The 22,993-nt window shown below is 37.3% G+C and overlaps 2 protein-coding genes across 2 annotated transcripts in view; one reads left to right on the top strand and one right to left on the bottom strand.

Annotated features, from left to right (window-relative positions):
• CCDC33 (coiled-coil domain containing 33) overlaps positions 1-5,225 on the top strand; it is a 159,587-nt gene extending 154,362 nt beyond the window's left edge. Inside the window, exons 15-17 of the mRNA XM_053717328.1 lie at positions 2,788-2,871; positions 2,970-3,086; positions 4,528-5,225. Coding sequence (XP_053573303.1) covers positions 2,788-2,871; positions 2,970-3,086; positions 4,528-4,581 — 255 coding nt within the window. The 3' untranslated portion in view covers positions 4,582-5,225. The remainder of the gene's footprint in view (positions 1-2,787; positions 2,872-2,969; positions 3,087-4,527) is intronic.
• The window catches only part of LOC128663140 (cholesterol side-chain cleavage enzyme, mitochondrial), a 95,333-nt gene continuing 77,508 nt past the window's right edge, over positions 5,169-22,993 (bottom strand). The window contains 1 exon segment of the mRNA XM_053717329.1: positions 5,169-5,500. Coding sequence (XP_053573304.1) covers positions 5,387-5,500 — 114 coding nt within the window. The 3' untranslated portion in view covers positions 5,169-5,386.

The raw sequence follows: 22,993 nt of genomic DNA, 5'->3' as shown, positions 1-22,993 counted from the left end.
AACCTTAAAATTAATGTTATATAATTCTGCACATAGTGCAGAATTATATAACATTATATTAGCCAAACTTTATAACACATAATATTCCCTTTTCATTTTTAACAAAAAACGCTGTTTTACAGACCCGCTCTCTGCTGAGCGGGTCTGCTTTTTTTAAACAGCGCATCGGGCCAGCTGTATAGTCACAGCCCGGCCCGACCGTGCCATAACATTAAGTGCAGCTCGCTCCTGCTCTGTCTGTCTCAGCAGAGCGCAAAGAGCGGGTCTGTAAAACAGCGTTTTTTGTTAAAAATGAAAAGGGAATATTATGTGTTATAAAGTTTGGCTAATATAATGTTATATAATTCTGCACTATGTGCAGAATTATATAACATTAATTTTAAGGTTTACTGACCCTTTAACAGCTTTGCTGGGGTGCTTTTTGCCGCCTCCTGCTGGCCAGGAGTTGAATATCCCACTAGTAATTGGAATGACGTTGTGTACTCTCCATGCCCAGAAAGAAAGAAATTTATCAGGTAAGCATAAATTTAGTTTTCAAGTTAGTAGTAAAAAGTTTTCGCTGGAGTGCTAATCCGATGCACCCAAAAAAACGAACTTTCAATATCGCAAACACCTTAATGTATTCCCCCATAAGCTTCAATGGAGCGTGAAAAAGTGGAAAAAAACTTTTTTATACAATTTTTTTTTTTTAAATAATTTTCATAGACAGTGTTATTATGAGTGTACCTGTACTTTTTAAAATGTATTTTTGATGTGTTTTGTGACTCTTTTGACTTGTGTAATAGTTAACTAGATCTCAGAAGTTGCTCTATCCTGACGCTCTTTAAATTCAATTGCGCTCAAGCGAACGCGTTTACTTTCAACTTGTAATGCATACTTCTGACATGCACAAAGAGATGCGATAAACCTCTTATCACTTGTGCACAGCACTACGCCACTCATAATCTAGCCATAGTGTTACAATGACATGCTCTAATCCGTTTGACCATGTAATTTTAACGCTAGTGACCCAGCTGTACAACTAGCACTGCTGATTGGATCAGCAGCAGTTTTCGCTCAGGACCAGCAGTGTTCTGGGACTGTTGAATGTGACTTTAAAGGGAAATGAAGCACAACATTTTTCTTTCATGATTCAGATAAAGAATACAATTTAAAAAAAAGTTCCTAATTTACTTCTATTATCAAATTTTATTCATTCTCATGCTATTCTTTGTTGAAGAGATATCTAGATAGGTAATGTGCACTTGTCTGGAGCACTGCATTACAGGAAATAGTAATGCCATCTAGTGCTCTTACTAATGTATAATATTTCTGCAAAACTGCTCCCATATAATGCTGCAGACACGTGAACTCTCCTGAGCTTCCTTTCCTGCTTCTCAACAAAGGATAACAAGAAATTGAAGAAAAATTAATAATAGAAACAGTAAATTAGAAAGCTGTTTAAAATGGTATGTTCTATCTGAATCATGAAAGGAACATTTTGGGCTTTATGTCCCTATTAAGTATGTGATTAAGCCCTTTGCGAAGGTTAACACAGCATTTCAGCATCCCTAGTGGTAAAATTACACGCCCTTAGAGCATGTCATTTTAACACTATAATGGCCCTTTAAATTGTAAGTAATTCCATGCTCTAGAGACACTGAAGCTTAGTTTCAGCAAGTCTTTAATATGTTTCTTTTCTTTTAAAAGCTGTATATGATATATCTGTCACTGTCATTTAATTGTTACCTGTGAAGCCTCTTTCAGCATACCCACACGATTGTATAATAGCACCGTTGGTCATGTAACGGTGCAATCAAATTTTTCCCCGATGTCCCAAAGAATGGAATTGCTCAGATTTTAGTGTCTGTTTAATTTGATGTTCCTGTTGGGACTATTTATTTATTTAATTTTTTTCACTGAACGTTATCTATTTATGCAGATAGTATTTTTATATCACATTACATTTTGTAACATAATAGATTATATCCAGGTATATAAAGTAGGCAACCATGGGGATCTGCATGAATTTTTCCAAGGAGGGGCAAAAATAGCATCATAAAAATACATTAATATCAATGTAGGCAGTAGCCTGTACTAGGGGTAAGAGGAGTAAACTGCTGCACTACAGCAGTACTGCAAGGAAGGCTAATACAGCCATGCCAGGACCACTTCAGCAGTATACACACCATGCATGACAGTCTGGGTGCGGCTAATGGAGTTGTAAGGGATCTATTTGGATTACAGCAGAAGGCAGAGACAGGAGGGCTTATTGCAGAGCGCCCCCTGCTGCTGGAGGGTGAGGCCACTACTCCATTCTCTTTTACAGTAGCTGCCTATTATTCAAGAAAGGAAATAGGCTAAATTCCAGGGTGGGGTATTTGCCCCCCTTTCTTGACAACCATGTTAGTAACTCCATGGTATACGCAAATGTATTTATATTCACCAAAAAATGTGACCAACTAATTAGTGGTCATGGTACAATGCACTCATATCTATTCTTTGGTTGTCACATAGAATAACATAAGGATCTATGAAGCTGGAGAGACTAGGGATAACAATGTGTGTTCATATATATATATATATATATATATATATATATATATATATACTGTATATGTGTACAAATCCCCAAATCCGGAATTACAAATCCAAACATTCTAAAATCCAAACATCTTAATTATTTTTTTTAAATAGAATTATCAAAAAAAAATAAAAAAATGTATATATATATAGTTGAGTTATAAAATGAATTATCAAGTATTTTCTATGTAGACAAGAAATTAATTATGGTCTGTTCTTTTTCAGAACACATTCTCTGACAGTGAAAAGTTTTCCCTTCTTAGCAAACTGGAGAAATCTCAGGCAAGAGTACAGAGTCTGGAACGGGAGGTGAGTGAATGATATCATTATAATTTCTTTCTAGGATGAACAGTAGAAACCTATGTAAAGGTTTGTATGTCTCACTACCCGTCCTTTTGCCTTTACAGCTAGAGGAAGCGGCAAGGCACTGGGGCCGTGAGAAGCAGCAGCTTTTAACCTGTCTATCAGAGCAGGAAATGGGATTTAGCCGCACTCACACTACCATTTTGCATCATGTGCCTACGGTAAGAAGCTGCCAGATCACATCTGATATCCTTAAAAGAGAAATTTGTTTTCATAACTTTGTCATGCAATACCTTTTTTTATTTTTTATTTAATTTCACCCTTTAATACATGAGGGTTTCTGGGCCCTTATAATTACAAATAAATTCTCTTATCTTTCTATTGCACAACATGTCAGATAAAATAAATGAACACTATGTATGCTGCAATTGTTTTTCAATAGCTAAACCTCACACATCACTTTACTTATTTGGTGGAGTTAAGTTACATGAAAAGGGGGTAAAATAAATAATAAAAATATATTGTAACGTTGGTTTACTATTCATAACTTAAAGGGCCATAATACCCAAATGTTTAAACACTTGAAAGTGCTGCAGCATAGCTGTAAAAAGCGGACTAGAAAATATCACCTGAACATCTCTATGTAAAAAAGAAAGATATTTTACCTCAAAAGTTTCTCAGTAGCCACATCCCATTGTAAAGGACTTCTAAGCAGCATATCAGTATGTCTGTCCCGGGACAGCGGAAGGGGCAAGCTTACGTGCACTCTCATCTTATTTCCCTATTCAGTTTAAAGCAAGTTTGCTATGAAATCTCATGAGAGTTAAGTGAAATCTCATGAGATCACAGTAAAAGAGTTCATGACCTCAGCACTGCTGATTGGCTGCTGTTCATTTCTTCATTATTATTTTTTTTTTTTACCTGCAGCTGAGTATAAGTTTTACACAGAACTTACTCTGCTGAGCTGAGGAGATTGTGAGGTAAAATATCTTCCTTTTTTACATAGAGATGCTAAGGTGATATTTTCCTGTCAGCTTTTTACAGTTATACTGCATCAGTTTCAAGTGATTTAGCATATGAGTATTATGTCCCTTTAACGTTACAGCTGAGCTGATTAAAGCATAAGGCCAAGTGTACTATAATAAAAATGTTCAGAAACAAATGGGCCAAAAGAAAATATCCAAGTTAAGTAAGTTAATTATTTATGCTAAATAAAGTGCGCCACAGTGAAATGAACCAAATAAACTGTATAACAATGTCAAATGTAAAGAGGTACAATATGAACGAGGACTTTCTAAGTAAGGCCCTGATATTCAAAACTTCGACGGCATAGAGAAATTACACAAAATCTTTGGGATTTTTTTTAGACCTTGTATTGTAATGTAGGAGTCTCTTTTTCATATAAAAACACTACATAACAGCATAAACATTGTGTTTCAAAAAAAAATGTAAGCACCTCGCCGTACCGACGAGACTTCTTAGAATATCTCACCTTAACGGCGAGGTTTTGAATATCAGGCCATCAGTGACATACAAGTTTGTTCCAGTTAGATAAAGTGTATTTTTTTTATTTAGAATTATTGCTTGCTATGGAATATACTGCTTTTACACACAGAAATCTCACTTTGTGTCAAACGTTTATGAATCTTCTTAATCTTGCAGAAAGAGTCAAATCTTCCCACAAGAAGACATGCCAAACTGGATCCTTTGATATGAATGGGTAGCTGCAGAGTAAAAAACTCTAAGCATCAAGGCGTTTGTATAGTTACATACAGGGGCGTAACTACAGGGACTCAAAGGTCTCAATTTAGACCAGGCCCACACCTCTAGGGTTCCCATCTGACTCTGCAAATGGTAGTACCTGGGCTCCACCTGCATCATGTCCTACCTTCCTGTGTGTCACCATAGGAAAAGCAAGTTCTGCTCATTGCAAACAGACAGAAATGGCACTTTTGAAATGAGGGCACCACAATGCCTTTTGCCCTGGGGCCCAATGTGATCTAGTTACGCCCCTGGTTATTATGTTTGTGCAACATTCTCTACCAGTGAAGACCCAACACCACCACAGGATCTAGCAGCAGATAGAATTCTAACTTGATCTGATCTTGTTCTGAAGTAATAGCTACGTACTATTGTCTATCTCTTTTTTTTAAGCAGTTAACCAGTTGCAATGAAAAATTAATATTTATATATTTTTGATAAAATAACATAATAAAGTAAGGCTATGTGGTTAATTACATAAAAAAGCACTTTTAATGTTATAAAATGCTTGAGCATAACTACATATGGTATAAAATTGTATGTTTCATAATAAATTTGAAACGCCTTTATTGGATGCTTCCAAACATGAAAGCCAAGAATTGTATCATACAAAATCTTTTTATTTCCCTTCTAAAGAGAGTGTCATTTTTAAGTTATAGGGCTTAATTAACCCTGCTAAGGGATACACAGCTACAGTTATTTGATGTTACGTACGGAGAACAGAGTTTATAAGGGTGATACATGTTTTGTTCCCACGTATTCACTTGAGGGGTCGCAGAGTCAGTTGTATGGGTTTTGATGGGAAAAGGATGAGATTAAAGGTCGTCCCCACGTCCATCATACGATTCACTTCTATCTTAAAGTTCTCTAAAATCTAAAAAAGAATAGAATATATTACAAGTTTGATTTGGTGCTACACATAGATTAGACATTCAGCACCTTACACAAATGGTATCAGTAATCAGATCAGACTGAAAATAAATGTTTATTTTTATATTCCTTAATAACCATTCTACACAAGGATAACTAGTTAATTATAATCATTAAAAACGTCACTCACATGAAAAGAAGACTTATTTAATGCTTTATATGTGCATGTTCTGTCTTAAAGGGACACTGAACCCAATTTTTTTCTTTTGTGATTCAGATAGAGCATGCAATTTTTTTTTTTTTTTTAATTTTTTTATTGAGGTGAAGAATATAACAGTACATAGCAATCATTTAGAGGAATCCTCAGCCCGTGAGGGTATATAATAAGGTATACAGTACCGTACATATAGCATATATCACCACAATCTTATAAACATACATAAAGTCTTGTACTTTCACATGTAGAGAGAACAAAAACTAAAAACTGAACCAAACACTATTAAAGAAGTTCTACCTATGTGGTTAACAAAAATAATAAGAACTAACCTCAGGTTTTCAAATAAGACTATGGGGCCCTTTTGGAGCCCTTATTGCTATAAGTGTCAAAAGTTATGAAAAATTCAAATGGCCGCTACATTGTACCAGTCTTGTGTTTGATAGATTTCAAATAAAAATATGGAGCCCTTTTGGAGCCCTTATGGCTGTAATTGCCAAGATTAATGTAAAGAATTCAAAAATATAGCCTATGGGGCCATATTTAAGTCCATACAAATAGAAATCTCCGTAGACTAGTTAAATCCTTAGAAAAAATACAATAAGGAAGGAGATTAGCAAGACTATTATTATGTGATACTTGAATAAGTATATCGCTAGCCGCTACATTGTACCAGTTTTGTGTTTGATAAAAGTGAAATTCAAGGGAATCTACGTTCCTTGGTTTACTAAGTAAACGTATACTAAGGCGAAAGCCCTAGGGGGGGAATCGGAGCCAACCAGTTTATAATATATAACTAGACAGTTGAGGCCATGAAGGTAAACCACATATACCTATACTCTGTAACTTAGATAATAACTAGTCAAATATAAGCAGCCAAGGGCTTTTACATATGAGGCCTGTGTCACTACGCATAAACAGGAGTACAGTAGATTGGCGGATCCCATCAACATTCATATGTGGGTATATAGGTCTGTAAATATACATTGAACCAGGACCACCAGCTCAGTAACGCAATTAAAACTAGGGTGTGTATTAAAATACCTACATACGCCTATACCTAATGTCATAGCAAGTGATGAAATATCTGCCAGGGTAGAAAAATTTGTTACATCAACATGGTACAGACAATACATGGGGCTTAAGTAATTTAAATCTAACATCATATAGAAGAAGACCTATGTCTCAGCTGTCACCTTAAGAAGATGATATTATACTAAACGGGGCAAATCTCAAGTAGGAGTATAGTGGAATGGCGGGTCACATCAAAATTTATAACTATGTAGGTAGATTTGCAAATCTAATATATGGTCAAGCTGATAAGAACCCAATTTCAAACAATCTGAGCCCTAACATGTCATGTAAAAATAAATGGGTGCTCATTGGTGGACTACACTACAGCCAGGATAAGGGGTGATTGCAAAATACTTCTATAAGGAGCTTTATCCCTTCTTACTATGGGATCAGTGAAAATGTAGGTAGTTAAATGAGTATTAACAATTGTAAATTCAGGGTGAAAAATATAGTAAGACAAATAAAGATAGCATACAAAATATGGTTTAACATTATAATTGCATAGATATATCTAGCCTAAGATTACTCTTAAATGGTAGTATAGAGGGCATAATTTATACTTTCCCAGCTGGGAAAGCCATAGCTATGGTAATAATTAGCTTAAACGGAGCACTCACTACCTTACTATTGTTCACCGTAATGTTAATGGTCTAGGAGACATTAGTAGAGCTGTGTGTGTAGTATCCCCTAAAGTGCAGCTATGACAGTACCTGTGTGTTAACTTTACAAGGTCACCCCGGCCGCAGGCAACCCAGCAAGATAAATAGTCAAATATTTGGAATGTCTCAGACCTAGCAATAACTTAAACATTGATTTACACTCTCACACAACTACACATTTTTGCACACAGTATTGGCTGATTGGTGAATACAGAATATTATGTGCAGGCAGATTAGACTGACGAGCCACCATATATCATAGGACCTGGATGTGGTCACGCTAAGAATCCTATAAAATTAAAATTGGCTGCACTGTCTGAACTCTGAGGGGGGCGCAGGGAAAGAGGCTCACAAAACCATATATGTATATATTGTTATAGTCTCTATCAATGTCCAGAGATACGTGTAAAAATACACCTATAAAGGACCAAAGTCTCCACATAAGCAGCAAAGGCACTGTCAAGCTCTGTCACAAAAAGGACATCAAATTATGAGTAAATGGATACAGAAAGAGAAGTGCTCTACTAGGTACAAGCAACATCTCAGTAGCTTGTTCTATGGTGAGTGTGAGGATGAGGGAGGTGTCTGGAACTCATTATGCAGGAATGGAAAACCAAAACAAAGAAAGTCTTTCTTGAATAAACTTTTACTAATGAACTGTAATGCAGAAACAGGTAAAACAAAATGAGCTCAATATTGAACCAGATACGTTTTTACAACGAAAACTTCAAGCACAAGTCCCTCAGCAAGCACAGAACGGAACGGGGTACTGTTGGTGAGGTATGTTGTGAAATGTCCAGGAACAAGAGAGCATATATAATTAAGCACAAGTCTCTCAACAAGCACAGAACCCAACAGGTACTATTGGTGAGGAATGTCCAGGAACAAGAGGGCATGTATAAATAAGCACAAGTCTTTGATCTCAGCAGTAGTACAAGCATACACAAGTATCACAACAGAGGTCTTTGGTCACAGCAGCAGTATAAGCATACACAAGTATCATGGCAGAGGTCATTGGTCACAGCAGTAGTATAAGCATACACAAGTATCACAACAGAGGTCTGGTCACAGCAGTAGTATAAGCATACACAAGTATCCCAGCAGAGGTATTTGGTCACAGCAGTAGTATAAGCATACACAAGTATCACGGCAGAGGTCTTTGGTCACAGCAGTAGTATAAGCATACACAAGTATCCCAGCAGAGGTATTTGGTCACAGCAGTAGTATAAGCATACACAAGTATCATGGCAGAGGTCTTTGGTCTCAGCATTAGTATAAGCATACCCAAGTATCACAGCAGAGGTCTTTAGTCACAGCAGTAGTATAAGCATACACAAGTATCACAGCAGAGGTCTTTAGTCACAGCAGCAGTATAAGCATACCCAAGTATCACAGCAGAGGTCTTTAGTCACAGCAGTAGTATAAGCATACACAAGTATCACGGCAGGGGTCTTTGGTCTCAGCAGCAGTATAAGCATACCCAAGTATCACAGCAGAGGTAATTGGTCACAGCAGTAGTATAAGCATACACAAGTATCACGGCAGAGGTCTTTGGTCTCAGCAGTAGTATAAGCATACACAAGTATCACAGCAGAGGTATAAGCATACCCAAGTATCACGGCAGAGGTCTTTGGTCTCAGCAGCAGTATAAGCATACCCAAGTATCACAGCAGAGGTCTTTGGTCACAGCAGTAGTATAAGCATACACAAGTATCACGGTAGAGTTCTTTGGTCTCAGCAGTAGTATAAGCAAACACAAGTATCACGGCAGAGGTCTTTGGTCTCAGCAGCAGTATAAGCATACCCAAGTATCAGAGCAGAGGCCTTTGGTCTCAGCAGAAGTATAAGCATACCCAAGTATCAAAGCAGAGGTCTTTGGTCTTAGTGGGCAGGATAAGCATACACAAGTATCTCAGCAGAGGTCTTTGGTATCAGCAGTGGGATAGGCATACCTAAATATCATAGCAGAGGTATTTGGTTTCAGCAGAAGGGCAGGAACCAGTAAAGAGGACCTTCCAAGGCAATAACTCAGTACAGAGTGAGGTACTGAGTAGCCTTTTATAGGAACTCTCACACCTCCGCCCTCCAAGTGGGAGTTCCTGAAATTAGTGCCTGGCCCTTTAATTCTATGCAGCGTGTGGCCGCACATGCCTAGAGAGTTACAGCTGCTGGAAGATTGGTCTCTGTGTTTCTCCACGTGGGACACCGAGACGGATTGCTGGGGGCCCTGCATTCGCGCAACGGTGGCTAGGAAAGCAGTTAAGCTGGGGGCCTTGTACTCACCGCAACGGCGGCTAGGAACCTAACAGTGAGTTACCACCTAGGAGCAGCCTCTTTTAGCCGAAGGAGGCCGAAACAATTGTCTGGGGTTGCCCTTTTTGTTTTTCTTGGGAAAATTGCCTTGTATTTCGGGGCTGGACTGACCTTGTAAGGGTGATCAGACTGATATACTTCAGGAAAGTTCTCCTTCAAAAGCACAATTGGGTAAAAGAAGCTACTTCCAGGTGGAAGCCACTGAGCTGTGTTGTTCCTGGAAGATTACTTCTCTTTCTGTATGTATCTCTCAATTCCACCCATTCTGCCCTGGATTTGGGGTAGAGCACTAACGGAGACATATTAACTCCCCCGGCCAGAAAATTACCAAGGCTGCACCACTTATTTGTGTCTCTAAATATCAGTGTTCTTTAGTTACTGCACAGGTGGGTTAATAATTATTGGACCCTCTTCATTTCACTTATACAGTGGCAATTCAAGGCAATTATGGGGGCGATAAAGCACCCCAATTCTTACAGCACCCGTACCTTGGAGATTTTTTTACTTTCCCTAAAAAAAACTTTCCCCCCCACATGATGTTTGAGGCAATATCCAAATGAGAAGATGTCCAAGTAATGAATGATTGGAGGGGAGGACTGGTAAATAGCTAATAATATGCAGGCTTATTTCAAACCTTATGTCTGTAGATTGTGGAAATTATATATAATGTATATATATTTATAAATATATCTTTTTCCTATGTCAGAGTAATAATCCTGTGCTGCCTTTGTGATCAGAGGGACAAAAAGTCTTTATTTACTGCCAAGTTGGTGAATGGCTTAGGGTGTGGGGGACAGGCACCTATTACTGGTTTTACTTGATCTTTTAGAACTTGCAATTTAGTAATATAAATAAAAACAGCTTGATTGGTGGGGCAATCTGCCATGCTTGAAGTCATGTCATGAGATGGAACTCACATGCTCCCAAGTTCTTAAAAATAAAACAGGAATGGGGACGGAAAAAGCCTTGCAAATAGCAGGACGTGTAATGGCTGAGCTCCAGTGTACAATATAATTAACTGGACTAGTTTTCAATACCGAGTCACCAAACCCACATAAACACCGACATTACTGACACAGTAGATAGTAGTGTGTCGCTGCAAATCTCTGCTGCAATCACTAGTGGCAGACAGGCGGACCACCGCTGCAAACAATGCATGTGAGCTCAACAGCGATGACGGTGTCAGGAACCGCATTCACTAGCTGAAATTTCAACCTACGGCAAGTACAAACCCTTTTTCTTGGTTTATGACCCCTGTTGGTGAGACACGGCTTACAAGAGGAAGAGATGCCATCGGTTATAGACCCCACAGCTAAATCGTCAATGACGCAGATTAATACTTTCAAGACTGCACACTTTTGGGCAATATTAACTACAGCCCACAGTTCATTCTTCACTCGGTGTATAACTGCATAACTTATCCTACAAGCTGATGTGTTAAATCCTCCACTGGAACATTCTACAATTCGCTACCATATTCAGCTGCATTTCTGGCTATCTTTCACCTTGGCAAATTGGCTCACGCTTAACTTGTTTTATATAATATTCCAGTCCAGTCTTAAAGTTTAAACCATCACTTTTGGAGACTTGCAATGTTTGCACAATTTCTATAGCAAACTGAAAGTGATTCCTAAGCGAGTTCATTTACTTTCTCCAAAAGTAACATCATTTCTCTTCTTCCCTTAACTCCTACAGCTTGCAAATTTAGCAGGGAGTTGAGATATGCTTAGGAAGAATGTCTTATGATGAATTAACTGTTTGCTCTGCCACATGTTCATCTGTGAGCGCCATCGTTATGTACTTTCATATTTAACTTACTCAATATCTGCGATATACTACTGTAACATAATGAACCATTGTGAAATGTACTAAAAGTAAAAGTTGGTGGTGATGCTGTTGGAAGTGAGACAATAGTAGATTGAACCTCACACTAATTTATTCTGCCTAGATAGAAGAGGAGGAGAAGGGAAGAAAAGAGCACGTGTAAGAGGACACTTTTTCTTAATAACTTATCACACAATATATTGTGGTGCTGTTTACTACTAATTAAGCGATATTCACTCAACATTTACTATGAAGAATAAAACTCAAATAGTAAACGATTGCCAAATGGTGCTTGATGCCTTGATCGGGTTGATTGACACCCCCTGCTAGCGTCTGATTGGCCGCAAATCTGCAGGGGGCGGCATTGCACAAGCAGTTCACCAGAACTGCTTGTGCAATGATAAATGTCAACAGCGTATGCTGTCGGCATTTATCGATGTGCGGCGGGCATGATACGCTACATCGTATCATGTCCACTCGCACTATGATAAATTGGCCCCAAGGTCTGCAAAGGTCTGAATCCAAGCAAAATCTATTTAAAGACTTTCTACTAGACCATAACCTAATTGATAGTTGGAGGGCCCTGAATAGAGGAGTCCGTGATTACATTTATTATTCTTTGGCTTTCCAGTATTTATTATATATTACTCAGCCAAATTTTGATCCCCTTGCTTACAACTGATAACATTATCAATTGGTCGGATCATGTTTTAGTAGAGGTAAAATTAAGGGGATTATCAATCCCAATAGAACAAAATCCTGGACTATATACCTGAGTCTCTTAAACAATAGCTTAATGTTGCAAAAATTGCAAGGTAGCATTGTTGTGTTCATTAGGGTTAACTAGGGCACGACAGATAACCCAATTTATACCTGGGGAGCGTTGAAAGCTTATGACAGAGGCTTTTTAATAGCAGAAACCATTAGACAAAATAAACTTAGAAAAGCTAAATTATAGTGTTTATTTCAAAACACAGTTCATCTAAGACAACAATTATTATTATTATTATCGGTTATTTGTAGAGCGCCAACAGATTCTGCAGCGCTAAACATCTGTAAAACAACCTAATCGCTCTCTCTCAAAAAAGCTTGACAGTAAAAATAATTAATTAGATCAATTATTAACTAGATCAATTATTAACTAAAGAGGCAGCGAAGTCCATAAAAATGATTGACACTCACTATTTCATTCATGCGAATAAGCCGAACAGAATGTCGGTAAATAAGTTGAAAGGTATTACTAGAGCTACAGTTCCCCAAATACACACAGTATGGTAAGGTAACCAATGACCAGGGATGGGCAAATGTGTTTATATTCAAATTCATATGTTAGAATGAATGAATGTAATTGTAGAAATTCGATTTACATAATTAAATGTTGATAAAAATGAATATTTATAAAAATTCTATAATCTAATTTTATTTACAGTTTTTGAATGTCACTTTCGATTTTGAATGTTGATCAAATGTCCACATTCAAAATTTTGAATGTAACATTTGATTTAACAAATACTATTCAGCAGTTCAATAGTTCATGTGGTAGGGAATTTAGTAAATTGATACATAATAGATACAAAAATCTCAATTCAAATGTTTCTATTTTGAATATTGCATAATTCGAATATTACATTTAAAGAAAGCATTAGAAATACTATTACAAATATATAAATTCAAATTTTTCGATTTCAAATATGGCATAATTCGAATTGAATTATTAGAAAAATTTGAATAGAATATTACATTTAAAGATAGCATTAGAAATACTATTATATTAAACAAATGTTATAATGTACAAACAATCGAAAATTTGAAATGAACAAACTAATGTGTTAAAATTAATTTAATTTTTCGAATGTTGCAAAACATTCGCCCATCCCTACCAAGCAATGACCCACAACACATTACTAATGTGTTTGTAGAATATTACCAAAAGCTTTATAATTTACTCAACTTGACTCAAGGAAAAGACAAAAATCAGGAGTTCCATTTGTTTATGGTTTCTAGCATACTACCTACACTATCACAACAGCTGAGGTAGAAGCACTAAATGCCCCAGTCACCTTACAAGAAGTGCTTTTAGTTATTAAAGATATTAAAATTAACCCCTTAATGACCACAGCACTTTTCCATTTTCTGTCCTTTTGGGACCAAGGCTATTTTTACATTTTTGCGGTGTTTGTGTTTAGCTGTAATTTTCCTCTTACTCATTTACTGTACCCACACATATTATATACCATTTTTCTTGCCATTAAATGGACTTTCTAAAGATACCAATATTTTCATCATATCTTATAATTTACTATAAAAAAAATTACAAAATATGAGGAAAAATTGAAAAACCCCCCACTTTTTCTAACTTTGACCCCCAAAATCTGTTACATATCTACAACCACCAAAAAACACCCATGCTAAATAGTTTCTAAATATTATCCTGAGTTTAGAAATACCCAATGTTTACATGTTCTTTGCTTTTTTTGCAAGTTATAGGGAAATAAATACAAGTAGCACTTTGCTATTTCCAAACCATTTTTTTGTCAAAATTAGCGCTAGTTACATTAGAACACTGATATCTTTCAGGAATCTCTGAATATCCATTGACATGTATATATATATATTTTTTTAGTAGACATCCCAAAGTATTGATCTAGGCCCATTTTGGTATATTTCATGGCACCATTTCACCGCCAAATGCGATCAAATAAAAAAAATCGTTCACTTTTTCACAAATTTTTTCACAAACTTTAGGTTTCTCACTGAAATTATTTACAAACAGCTTGTGCAATTATGGCACAAATGGTTGTAAATTCTTCTCTGGGATCCCCTTTGTTCAGAAATAGCATACTTATATGGCTTTGGTGTTGCTTTTTGGTAATTAGAATGCCACTAAATGCCACTGCGCACCACATGTGTATTATGCCCAGCAGTGAAGGGGTTAATTAGGGAGCATGTAGGGAGCTTTTTGGGGTAATTTTAGCTTTAGTGTAGTGTAGTAGACAACCCCAAGTATTGATCTAGGCCCATTTTGGTATATTTCATGCCACCATTTCACCGCCAAATGCGATCAAATTAAAAAAAACATAACATTTTTCAAAATTTTAGGTTTCTCACTGAAATCATTTACAAACAGCTCGTGCAGTTATGGCACAAATGGTTGTAAATGCTTCTCTGGGATCCCCTTTGTTAAGAAATAGCAGACATATATGGCTTTGGCGTTGCTTTTTGGTATTTTGAAGGCTGCTAAATGCTGCTGCGCATCACACGTGTATTATGGCTAGCAGTGAAGGGGTTAATTAGGTAGCTTGTAGGGAGCTTGCAGGGTTAATATTAGATTTAGTGTAGAGCTCAGCCTCCCACCTGAAACATCAGACCCCCTGATCCCTCCCAAATAGCTCTCTTCCCTCCCCCACCCCACAATTGTCCCCGCCATCTTAAGTACTGGCAGAAAGTCTGCCAGTACTAAAATAAAAGCTATATTTGTATTTTTTGGTGTTTTTTTTTAAAGCATATTTACATATGCTGTTGTGTACTATCCCCCCTTAGCCCCCAACCTCACTGATCCCCCCCAAACAGCTCTATAACCCTCCCACTCTAACTTAATGGGCGCCATCTTGGGTACTGGCAGCTGTCTGCCAGTACCCAGTTTAGAAGAAAAAATGTTTTTGTTTTACATTTTTTAGACTTTTCTGTAGTGTAGCTTCCCCCCCCACACAAAAACCAACCCCCCCCCCACCCCTCCACGATCTCTTTTTGTGTTTATTTTTTTTTTGTGCTTAGGCCACTTTTAACATTTTACTTTTTATTCATTTTCCGTAGTGTAGCGGTTCCCACCCGCTCCCGCCCCGTGCACGCGCCCGCCCACCACCCTCCGTGCACGCGGCACGCGTCCGTGCGCACCCCCGATCCCGCCCCCCTCGAGGTCACACGGCACACCGATGGCCGCCCACCCACCTCCCAAGTCGGCTCCCACCCACCAACAATACCGGCCATCGATGTCCGGTGCAGAGAGGGCCACAGAGTGGCTCTCTCTGCATCGGATGGCCATGTAAGGCTATTGCAGGATGCCTCCTCTATTTTAGCCCCACAACTATTCAAGATATTCAAATCCATCTTACAAGGAATCAAAAATACCTCCATGAGTTGTTATTGGCAGGAATATCAATTATCCCCAAACCAGGGAAAAATAAACAACTTTGTCAGAATTGCAGACCAATTTCCCTCCTTAATCAAGATTTAATATTATTCAGCAGTTATAGCAACTAGATTAACTTCTCTACTTATGAAATGTACCATTCTTCTGACCAGGTAGGATTTGTTAGATATAAAGAAGCTCCAAATAACATATGTAAGATAATTAACCTGGTTAACTATGCAGTAATGAATAGGTTGCCTTCTCTACGTCTATCGTTGGATGCAGAAAATGCATTTGATCAGGTGACCTGGGAATATATGAATATCATACTAGATAGAATAGGTATTCAGGGTGCCTTCCACAAAATTGAAACAGAAGTGTGAAGTGGAGAGACAGGAAAAGGAGCGATGTTAGTAGCACTAAATATATTTTGTTTTAAAAGATAGCATTATTTTAGAGTTATGAACAAGGCATATTGTAAGCAAAATAGCAAATTTTCATTACCACTTACACGGATTTTGTTGGGTTATTGTTGGTGGGAGTTAGAGGAAAGGAATGCCCCTTTTATATAATTGTCTTGTCAACTAGTCAATAATGTCCAACCTTTTTTTGTGCAGTAATTTGTAAGACTGTGTGCTCAGTCCTTCTGGGACATTTGTCTGGCCCCTTTCTATACAACTCTTCCCTCTCTTTATATATGCAACACAGAGACTGCTTCTCAACTGGCTTATTCACGTCTTCTCTGGTTTAAATAAATACATTTGTCAATTTGCATATACAGTGGGGCAAAAAAGTATTTAGTCAGCCACCAATTGTGCAAGTTCTCCCACTTAAGAAGATGTGAGAGGCCTGTAATTTTCATCATAGGTATAACTCAACTATGAGAGACAAAATGTGGAAACAAATCCAGACAATCACATTGTCTGATTGGGAAAGAATTTATTTGCATATTATGGTGGAAAATAAGTATTTGGTCACCTACAAACAAGCAAGATTTCTGGCTCTCACAGACCTGTATCTTCCTCTTTAAGAGGCTCCTCCATCCTCCCCTCATTACCTGTATTAATGGCACCTGTTTGAACTTGTTATCAGTATAAAAGACACCTGTCCACAACCTCAAACAGTCACACTCCAAACTCCACCATGGTGAAGACCAAAGAGCTGTCGAAGGACACCAGAAACAAAATTGTAGACCTGCACCAGGCTGGGAAGACTGAATCTGCAATAGGCAAGCAGCTTGGTGTGAAGAAATCAACTGTGGGAGCAATAATTAGAAAATGGAAGACATACAAGAACACTGATAATCTCCCTCGATCTGGGGCTCCACGCAAGATCTCACCCCGTGTGGTCAAAATGATCACAAGAACGGTGAGCAAACATCCCAGAACCACAAGTGGGGACCTAGTGAATGACCTGCAGAGAGCTGGGACCAAGGTAACAAAGGCTACCATCAGTAACACACTACACCGCCAGAGACTCAGATCCTGCAGTGCCAGACGTGTCCCCCTGCTTAAGCCAGTACATGTCCGGGTCCGTCTGAAGTATGCTAGAGAGCATTTGGATGATCCAGAAGTGGATTGGGAGAATGTCATATGGTCAGATGAAACCAAAGTAGAACTGTTTGGTAGAAACACAACTCATCATGTTTGGAGGAGAGAGAATGCTGTGTTGCAACCAAAGAACATCATACCTACTGTGAAGAATGAGGGTGGCAACATCATGCTTTGGGGCTATTTCTCTGCAAAGGGAACAGGATGACTGATCTGTGTACATGAAAGAATGAATGGGGCCATGTATAGTGAGATTTTGAGTACAAACCTCCTTCCAACAGCAAGGGCATTGAAGATGAAACGTGGCTGGGTCTTTCAGCATGACAATGATCCCAAACACAGCACTCAGGCAATGAAGGAGTGGCTTCGTAAGAAGCCTTTCAAGGTCCTGGAGTGGTCTAGCCAGTCTCCAGATCTCAACCCCATAGAAAAGCTTTGGAGGTAGTTGAAAGTCTGTGTTGCCCAGCGACAGCCCCAAAACATCACTGCTCTAGAGGAGATCTGCATGCAGGAATGGGCCAACATACCAGCAAACAGTGTGTGACAACCTTGTGAAGACTTACAGAAAATGTTTGACCTCTGTCATTGCCAACAAAGGATATATAACAGAGTATTGAGATAAACTTTTGCTATTGACCAAATACTTATTTTCCACTATAATATGCAAATAAATTATTTCCAAATCAGACAATGTGATTGTCTGGATTTGTTTCCACATTTTGTCTCTCATAGTTTGAGGTATACCTATGATGAAAATTACAGGCCTCTCTCATCTTCTTAAGTGGGAGAACTTGCACAATTGGTGGCTGACTAAATACTTTTTTGCCCCACTGTATAGTTTGAGATTCATCACGTTCCTTATTTCAAAGTGTATTTTTTTTTATTAAAGAATGTATTTAATTTGTTAAGGCCTGGCAAATGGAAAAAAAAAATCTTATGTTGCATCTCATTCAAAAAGGTTGGGCAGATTTCCATATCTAATGTCAATAGGAGATTTCTCAGACTCTACCAATCATATTCTCCTATTTGTACCCATTAGTAATAACTGGTATAAAGACTAAAAATTTGATAACAGAGGAAAATTTGAAACTTTTTAAAAGTGTATGCTCTGTCTGAATCATAAAATATTTTTTGGGGTTTCATAATACAGGATCATGGGCAGACTAGACAGGCTTCTATCTCTTTCTTCATAGACAATATGCCAAACATTTCAATTAGCCTTAAGCTTTAGAAATAAAAAATAATAATAAGTTGGGGCTCTTCTCAAATGATGACATAGTAAATAAAAAATAATATCTGTAATCAACAGGAACCTCATACTTTTTAAAATAACTAATACTCAGCTAGATTACGAGTTTTGAGTGCAATAGGGAAATTAACGAACGCAACAAAAGTGGCGTTATTTAATCCTCTATAGCACTGCCATTACAAGTTTTAAAAAAACAGGCTTGTGCGGGCGATATGGGGTTTTTAAGCTCCATACCGCACCAAAAACAAGCTCTGATTTGACGTGCTCGTGCACGCTTTCCACATAGACATCAATGGGGAGAGCGGGTAAAAAAAAAACTAACACCTGCGATCTCAGAAAGAAAAGCTCCGAAACGCAGCCTCATTGATATCTATGGGGAAAAAGAAAATATGGTTTAAACCTAGCACCCTAACATAAACCCTGAGTCTAAACACCCCTAATCTGCTGCCCCTGACATCGCTGACACCTGCCTAAATAGAGTTATTAACCCCCTAAACCTCTGGCCTCCCACATCACTACCACTAAATAAACCTATTAACCCCTAAACTGCCAGCCCCCCACATCGCAACAACCTAAATTAAACTATTAACCCCTAACCCTAACGTAACCCTAACCCTAACACCCCTTAACTTTAACATAATTAAAATAGAGCTAAATTAAACTTGCAATTATTAATTAAATAAACCTATTAACCCCTAAACCGCCAGCCCCCAACATCGCAACAACCTAAATTAAACTATTAACCCCTACACCTAACCCTACCCCTAAACCTAACCCTACCCTTAACCCTAACACCCCCTAACTTTAACAAAATTAAAATAGATCTAAATTAAATTTACAATTGTTAGCTAAATAATACCTATTTAAATCTAAATACATACTTACCTGTGAAATAAAACCTAAGCTAGCTACAATATAACTAATAGTTATATTGTAGCTAGCTTAGGTTTTATTTTTATTTCACAGGTAAGTTTGTATTTATTTTAACTAGGTAGACTAGTTAGTAAATAGTTATTAACTATTTACTAACTACCCAGTTAAAATAAATACAAACTTACCTGTGAAATAAAACCTAAGCTACCTTACACTAAAACCTAAAATTACAAAAAATAAAAAAAAACTACCATTACAAAAAATAATAAAAATGATTCCTATTCTAATACCCTTTAAAAAGAAAACACCCCAAAATAAAAAAGCCTAATCTAAATAAACTATCAAGGGCCCTTAAAAGGGCCTTTTGTAGGGAATTGCCCTAGGTTAAACAGCTCTTTTGCTACAAAAAAACCCAAACACCCCCTAACAGTATACAAACCCACCCCAAACTACCAAGGGCCCTTAAAAGGGCCTTTTGGGGGGCCCGTAAAAGGGCCTTTTGTATTGCATTGCCTTAAGTTAAACAGCTCTTTTTGTCTAAAAAAAAACACACACACCCTAACAGTATACAAACCCCCACCCCCCACACTACCAAGGGCCCTTAAAAGGGCCCTTTGTAGGGCATTGCCCTAAAGATAACAGCTCTTTTCCTACAAAAGAAAAACAAACACCCTCTAAAAATACATAACACAAAATGACAAACAAATTATAAAAAATAATAAAAATTATTCCTATTCTAATACCTATTAAAAAAAATAATAATAAAAAACTTAATCTAGAATAAACTACCAATGGCCCTTAAAAGGGCCTTTTGTAGGGCTTTGCCCTAAAGATATCAGCTCTTTTTCTGAAGAAAAAAAATACAAATACCCACTAACATTACAAACCAACACCCCCCCAAACCCACAAAATAAAAAAACTATCTAAAAAAACCTAAGCTACCCATTGCCCTGAAAAGGGCATTTGTATGGACATTCCCCTTAAAAGGGCATTTAGCTCTTTTACTGCCCAAACCCTAATCTAAAAATAAAACCCACCCAAAAAACACTTAAAAAAAAACCCTAACACTAACCCCCGACAATCCACTTACAGTTTTTGAAGTCCCGCTTGAACGATCTTCATCCCGGCGGAGAAGTCCTCATCCAAGCGGCGAGAAGTCTTCATCCAGACGGCCTCTTCAATCTTCATCCAAGCGGCATCTTCTATCTTGATCCCAGCGGCGCGGAGAGGGTCCCTCCTGAAGACATCCGGCGCGGAGCATCCTCTTAATGCGGTCGCCGCCGTATACTGAATCTTCAATGAAAGGTGCGCTATTCAAAATGGTGTCCCTTGCATTCCTATCAGCTGAAATATTTGAATCAGACAATAGAATGAGAGCTGCTAAAATCCTATTGGCTGTTCAAATCAGCCAATATAGGATTTAAGCAGCTCTAATTCTATTGGATGATGAATATATTTTGTGTAATTTTAAAATGTTACAAACGTAACAGAACAATTTTCACTATTTTTAAGGCAATGGTCTAATGTATATGTCACACAACTGAATTAATTCATTTTTGTGGTTAGATATTTTATTGAGAGAAAGAAATGGTGTCACTGCAGAGAACTTCTGCATACACAAAGCGGATATAGGGAACAGACCAAACCTGGCAGAGGGGTGTGTGGAGCCAACTAAAAGTGGTGGACTACCGTAAAAACTCAGCAAAAAACAAAACAGAAGGCTGCTGAGCAACAGTAGAAAAAAACACTTTATTCCAATAAAATAGGAAGGATAAGATACGCCAAAAAAAAGTTCCAGCTATCTTACATGTTTCGCGCTATAAAGTCGCTTAATCATAGATGCTGAAGGCAAGTAAAAACAGCTGTTACATTTAAAGGCTGATGCACCAATGAAAACATTGCCTGTGTACTGGCGTAAAACTTAATTGTCAAACAGACTAATAAACATAATTAAAAGTGCATTCCCTTTATACATGTAACTGCAATAAATTAAGAACAATATTACTTGTGAAAATGACAAAAATTGGCATGCATTAATTGATCAGTGTATATTACATAAGAAACAAAAGAATTAATGTTATGAAAAAGTAATAATAATATTGTAAACGAAGGGAAAGAAAATCTCCAACTTTGGCTTCAAAGCTTTCTCCTAGTTTGGTTAACTCCAAAACAAGGGCTAAAACCAATTGGCTTAGAGGTAAGGGAAATTTTAGAGCACACCTGAATAATTGGCTAACCTGTGACAATATGGCTTTTAAAAATACATTTTTCAGCAATGTCACAGGTGATTGATTTGATATAGATTTTTATGCTACCTGCTTAACTGACCACATAGTATATTTACTGGATTGTCAGTTATGTGGGGCTCAATATGTAGGTCAATCTACTAGAATCCTGATAGCTCGTGCAAGGGAACACTTAAGAGACGTAAAAAATTATAATAAAGACTCTGCTGTGGCAAAACATTTTAATCTTGTCCATCTCACCAATGTACCCAATTTTACAATTAAAGTCATTGATATAGCTAGGATTCCCCAAAGAGGTGGCAATGTGGCCAAAATACTGGACAAGAAGGAATTATTTTGGATCTACAAACTAAGGACCAAATTACCATTGGGCATGAATCTAGAATGGGATATGAGATATTATATATGATGTATATTGTTTTATTAGCATCATGTGTTGGTGTTGGGATATTATTTATTTCCCTTCGTTTACAATATTATTATTACTTTTTCATAACATTAATTCTTTTGTTTCTTATGTAATATACACTGATCAATTAATGTATGCCATTTTTTGTCATTTTCACAAGTAATATTGTTCTTAATTTATTGCAGTTACATGTATAAAGGGAATGCACTTTTAATTATGTTTATTAGTCTGTTTGACAATTAAGTTTTACGTCAGTACACAGGCAATGTTTTGATTGGTGCTTCAGCCTTTAAATGTAACAGCTGTTTTTACTTGCCTTCAGCATCTATGAGTAAGCGCTTTATAGCGCGAAACATGTAAGATAGCTGGAACCTTTTTTTGGCGTATCTTATCCTTCCTATTTTATTGGAATAAAGTGTTTTTTCTACTGTTGCTCAGCAGCCTTCTGTTTTGTTTTTTTGTTAGATATTTTAAACCTACTCATTTTCGACATAAAATACAAGATGGTGCATAGTGACAATAATAGTATTTTTCAGACAAATCATACAATGCTAATTAACTTTCCAATTTACATCTATTATCACATTTTCTTAATTCTCTTGGTATCCTTTGTTGCAGGAGCAGCAATGCATTACTGGGAGCTAGCTGAACACATGAGGTGTGTCAATTGCAAGAGGCATATATGTGCAACCACCAATCAGCAGCTAGATCCTAGTAGAGCATTAATACTCCTGAATCATGAAAGTTTAATTATTTTCTGTAAATGATTGAACAGATTAAAAAAATAAAAATAAAAATAAGAGGTAGAATTTGTACAGAAAAAGTTAAAACTTATGTGTAAATAAAATGAGGACTAAACAACTAAAAACACTTCTGGCATATGGAAGTGAAAATGTCTCTGTAGCAAAAGGTTTACATTTATATTTGCATTTGAAATAGCTGGTTTTGTTCATTGAA

The sequence above is a fragment of the Bombina bombina genome, chromosome 6 (assembly GCF_027579735.1).
Source record: "Bombina bombina isolate aBomBom1 chromosome 6, aBomBom1.pri, whole genome shotgun sequence".
NCBI classification, from domain to species: Eukaryota; Metazoa; Chordata; class Amphibia; order Anura; family Bombinatoridae; genus Bombina; species Bombina bombina.
Note: the sequence above shows the minus strand (reverse complement) of the source record. Positions and strands in the feature narration are given on the sequence as shown.